This window comes from Monoraphidium neglectum (genome assembly GCF_000611645.1).
Source record: "Monoraphidium neglectum strain SAG 48.87 unplaced genomic scaffold scaffold01706, whole genome shotgun sequence".
NCBI classification, from domain to species: domain Eukaryota; kingdom Viridiplantae; phylum Chlorophyta; class Chlorophyceae; order Sphaeropleales; family Selenastraceae; genus Monoraphidium; species Monoraphidium neglectum.
In genome coordinates, this window is record NW_014011922.1 from 1,370 (window position 1) to 5,743 (window position 4,374).

The window sequence follows — 4,374 nt, forward strand, 5'->3', positions numbered from 1 at the left end:
CCACTGCCCCGAGCCCCCCCCATACACACCTGCGCCGCGCGCCGCAGGTCCCCGGTGGCGCCGAGCCCGTGCAGCAGCCGCCGGTACGTCTCGTGCGTCGCGGCCAGCCCCGCGGCCTCGATTCGGTCCAGCACGCGCACCGCCGCGGCGCCGTCCCCGTGGTGCGCGTGGGCGTCAATGAGGGCCTCGTAGCAGCGCAGGTCGGGGGCGACGCCCCAGCCGAGCATTTCGGCGAGGAGGGCCTGCACGGGGAGGGGTGGTGTGTGCGTGTCGTGCATGCGTGCGTGTGTGCGTGTGTGTATGTGTGTGTGTGTGTGTTTGGGTGCACGCGTGCGCTTTGGCATGCATACGGGGTGCCGGTGGTTGCCGCTCTGACAGCTTTGAAAGTCTTGAGGGCGTGCGTGGCACCTGCAGCATTCGTTCCGCACGCCGCCGGCTGCCAATTGGGTGCACGCGCCTCCCGCGCGCGCGCCGCGGCGGGTGGGGCGGGTGTTTGCAAGCGTTTTGTTGGCAAACAGGCGCGAGCGTTCTCGAGGCAGGTTGGGGCCTGACCGAACCCGTCGTCGCGCGCTGGTACGACAGGGCCCGAGCAAGGCGGGCCGCCGCTTCCAGACGCGCCGCACCGCGCAAAGCCGTGCGGCGCACAAATCCCTGGCACACACCGCACGGTCCGGGGCCCCGGTCCCTTCCACACATACACGCACCCAGGGCGGGCCCTGCCCCGCACACCTCGCAGTCCTCTGGCGTGCCGCGCCCCCACGTGGCCATATTCAGCAGCGCCCGGTACAGCTGCGCCGTCGGCGGCAGCCCCAGCGCCGCGCGCCGCGCGCCCAGCCGCGCGACGCCAGCCTCGTCCAGCATCTTGGCGGCCACGCCCGCCGCCGCGTCGAGCGCCTTGACCGCCGCCTCCTCGTCCGCCGACATTGGCGGCGCGGCCAGCGGCGCGCCGGCGAAGCAGCCGGCGCCGGCGGCGGGCCCGGGCTGGGCGCCGGGCCCGCCAGGCAGCCACTGCTCCGCGGCCGAGCCCCAGACGGCGAACGCAGCGGGCGACGCGTTGCCGTCCTGTCCGGCCGCCGACCCCTGCTGCTCCTGCTGCTCCTGCTGCTGCTCCTGCTCCTGCTGCTGCTGCTGCTGCTGCTGCTGCTGCTGCTGCTGCTGCTGCTGCTGCTGCGCCCGCGCGGCTTCCAGCGCCGCCAGCAGCTCCTCCGCGCCCGCCATCATGGTGGCGTGGGTATCCGCCGGCGCACGCATCCCGTGCAGCGCGAACAGCCGCCTCGCCAGCAGCGCGGGTCCCGGCCGCGCCCTGCGCGCCGCGAGGCCAGCCACCAGGCCCTCCCAGCACCGCGCGACGCCGTCGACGCCGCCATCGGCGGCGGCGAGCGCGAGGCGCGCGCCGGCCAGCCCCAAATCCGGGTCGGGCACCGCCCTGCGATCCGCGAGGTCGAGCGCCGCCCGCAGCGCCGCCGTCTCGCCCGCCTGCTCCGCGGGCCGCGCGACCGCGGCGACCACCTCCCAGGTCAGCGCGCCCGGCGCGACGCGGTCCTGCAGCCACGCACCCGCCTCGCCGAAGCGGCCGGCCTTGCAGAGCACGTGCAGCAGCGCGCGGTGCGCGGGGCCGCTCAGGCGGAGGCCGCTGAGCTGCGCGGCGGCGGCGATCTGGATGAGGAGAGGCGCGTCGCCGGCGCGCGCGGCGCCGTGCATGAGGGCTTCTAGGAGGGCGGCCCCGCCGTCGGGGGCGGCGGCGAGCGCCGCGGGGTCAAAGGCGGCGGCCATGCGCGAGAGGTCCCGGGCGCGGGCGGCGGCCTGCAGCTGCCGGACGGAGTTGTCGTAGCGCTGCTGCTGCTGCTGCTGCTGCTGCTGCTGCTGCTGCTGGAGGTGCTGTGGTTGTCGATCTTGCTGCGGCTGTGAGTGCTGATGTATTTGCTGTGGTGCAGGCTGCTGCGGATGCTGCTGGTGCTGATGTTGGTGCTGGCGCTGATGCTGGTGCTGCAGCTGCTGCTGTTGTTGTTTGTGGGGCAGTGGATGCTGGGACAGGCTGCCTCTCACAGGGCCTGCAGCAGATGTGGGGTGGGGGGTGCTGCCCCCAGCAGCGATCCAGCCACTGCTGGGTTTGCCATTGTTGCCGCTGCCGGTGCCGCTGCAGGTCGCCGCGCTTGCATCTGCATGCCTCGACCTGGCAGGGGCGGCCCTGCTGTTGATGAGCTCTGAGGCTGGCAGGTCGACGGCCGGGGCCGCCTGTGTCTGCAGCAGCTGCAATGGTGCAGCAGTCAGGAAAAGTCAGCGAGACGCGAGTGAGCCAGCCACGCCAAGAGCCAAGGTTTAACCTCCTCCCATGTCACCTTTGACACGACAAGGGCGCTCGAGAGAACGCACTCACCCGTGTGCTTGCCAATCGGCCGCCCCAGGCGATCAGGCGCTCCCCCAGCGCGTTCCTCATGGGTCGCGTTGCAAAGCCTTGTATCTCACTACAATTCCTGGCGTTGACGCGAAGCCCTGGGAGGTCTACGCTTCAGATCTGTGGCAACGCTTTGCAGGCTTCATGAACTACATCATTTATGGCTTTCAAAACATCTCATTCCATTGATAGCAGTTTAAATGCCAACCAGCACCGGTAGCGGTGGCCGGGCGTCAGCCCAGTGCTGCAAGCTCTGACCATTTCGCAGTGCTGAAGTGGTCCGCTCCTATAATTGCGCTGTCCCTGTGCCTGCTACTGTACCTCCCAGTTTGGTGAGAATTGATGCATCGTATAATGTACCCAGCCGCCATCCCCCACGCATATTTGAACACACAACAATAGCCAAGTTCAACTCCTGCAACGCTGCTGTCTGCCCATCACACATGCATGGTGCCTGCTGCCCCAACTTGTTGTGCCGCGTCGCACGCCCGCCCCTACGGTGCATTTATCAGATGCAAAGCTGTTCTGGGGGTCTTACGGAGAGCGTCTTCGCCCAGAGCTCAGGTGCAGCAATACAATTGTGGTAGTTTGACCAGGTGATGACGGAGTGTCCTGCCTCAGGCAACGGCTCGCATAATTTACACAGGTTCCCAAGTGCCCCCAAATCAACATGATTTGTTCCAGTATGCAGACCATGTGAGTCGTCCGCTGTCAGGCGGCGCAACAATTCGGTGCTGTGCGGTCGAAAGATGAGGGGTGGGGCCGCGGGCGCCGCCGTCACTGTTCACGCGCTGCGCACGCTTCGCACGCTGCCAGCCAGCGCCCGGCAGCGCCAAGCACACAGACCGATTGGAGCTGCAGGGATCGAGGCCTCAGCACCATGGGTCAAGGATTCTGGTTGATTGGTGCTCAACAGATGCGTGCGGGTGACCATGGCCCCGCACATGCAGGCTGCTTGTTGCATCACATGCCGGCACAGGAAATGGGGGCCCGCGTGGGCCCCACTGCTCTCAGCTGGCTGAGCGCCGCGCCGCGGGCTGCTGCGAGGGTGGGCGCGCTACGCCGAGCACCGTATTGGCTCCAGACAGTGTGTATGCACGAAAGATGATGCGCGGGCCCTCACAAGAGGGCCGCGGGTGCAGGCGATGGAGCGAGCGGAGCGACAAAGAGTTGCCCTGGAAAGGGGCCGCGCCAGGCCTGGACATGTTTTGGTCATCAAGCGCACACAGGCGCGCGCCGCACCCTGCGGGCGGCCCGCGCCTACCAACCGCGCGTGGCGCACGGGCGGGGGACTGCGAGGACATACGCCGGCAGCTACCCCGTAGCTGCGCCGGCGCCGCGCCTGCGGCCCCGGCGTTGCGCATCGGGCCGGGGAGGCTCCGCGCCGCCCGGGCTTGGCCGGAGCTCGCATGCATCACCGCGCTGCGGCCCGCAACGGCCGCGCGGCGCTCGCGGGGGCGGTGCGGATCGTCCAAGCTCAGGGCGCACCCGCGCACGGCCGCAGGGTCGGCGCGGCGGCGGGAGAATACAAGTCAAGGATACTCGATAAGCATGGACCAAAACGGCAGGGCTGGCTTCTGTACCGCGGCGGCCCGCTGGCCCCATGGTGGTGGCAGCCACGCGTTCTGCTGCGCATGCACCGGCTGCCCCCGCGGAGGCGCGCGCGCCCAACAGGTTGATTCGAGGCGCCCCCGTCGCCGCGGCGCCGCGTGGCGAGCGCGGCGCCGCCGCATGGCGCGCCGCCGGCGCTGACGGCGCCGCCTGCGCTCGGCTCGCCGGGTGAGTGTTGAGTTAGGCTCCTGAAGAGCCGAAAGAACGGTTGGATTAATGCAGCGATCTACCGCGGCCGCGGCGCGCGGCAGTACAGGCACGCCCTGGGCCGAGCAGAGCCGAGGGCGCATTCTACCGGCTGAGCCGCTGCCGCTTGCCCGCCTGTTGGAGCGCGTCCCATTCGGAGGCGGCGGCGGCGGCGGCGGGGG

At 69.7% G+C, this 4,374-nt stretch overlaps 2 protein-coding genes across 2 annotated transcripts in view; both read right to left on the reverse strand.

Moving 5' to 3' along the window:
* Nucleotides 1-1,773, reverse strand: part of MNEG_8772 (hypothetical protein) — a gene marked incomplete at both ends in the record, with an annotated part of 2,876 nt that extends 1,103 nt beyond the window's left edge. Inside the window, 2 exons of the mRNA XM_014042754.1 lie at nt 30-242; nt 730-1,773. Coding sequence (XP_013898208.1) covers nt 30-242; nt 730-1,773 — 1,257 coding nt within the window. The remainder of the gene's footprint in view (nt 1-29; nt 243-729) is intronic.
* Nucleotides 1,774-4,186: 2,413 nt separating this feature from the next.
* Nucleotides 4,187-4,374, reverse strand: part of MNEG_8773 (hypothetical protein) — a gene marked incomplete at both ends in the record, with an annotated part of 2,970 nt that continues 2,782 nt past the window's right edge. The window contains one exon of the mRNA XM_014042755.1: nt 4,187-4,194. Coding sequence (XP_013898209.1) covers nt 4,187-4,194 — 8 coding nt within the window. The remainder of the gene's footprint in view (nt 4,195-4,374) is intronic.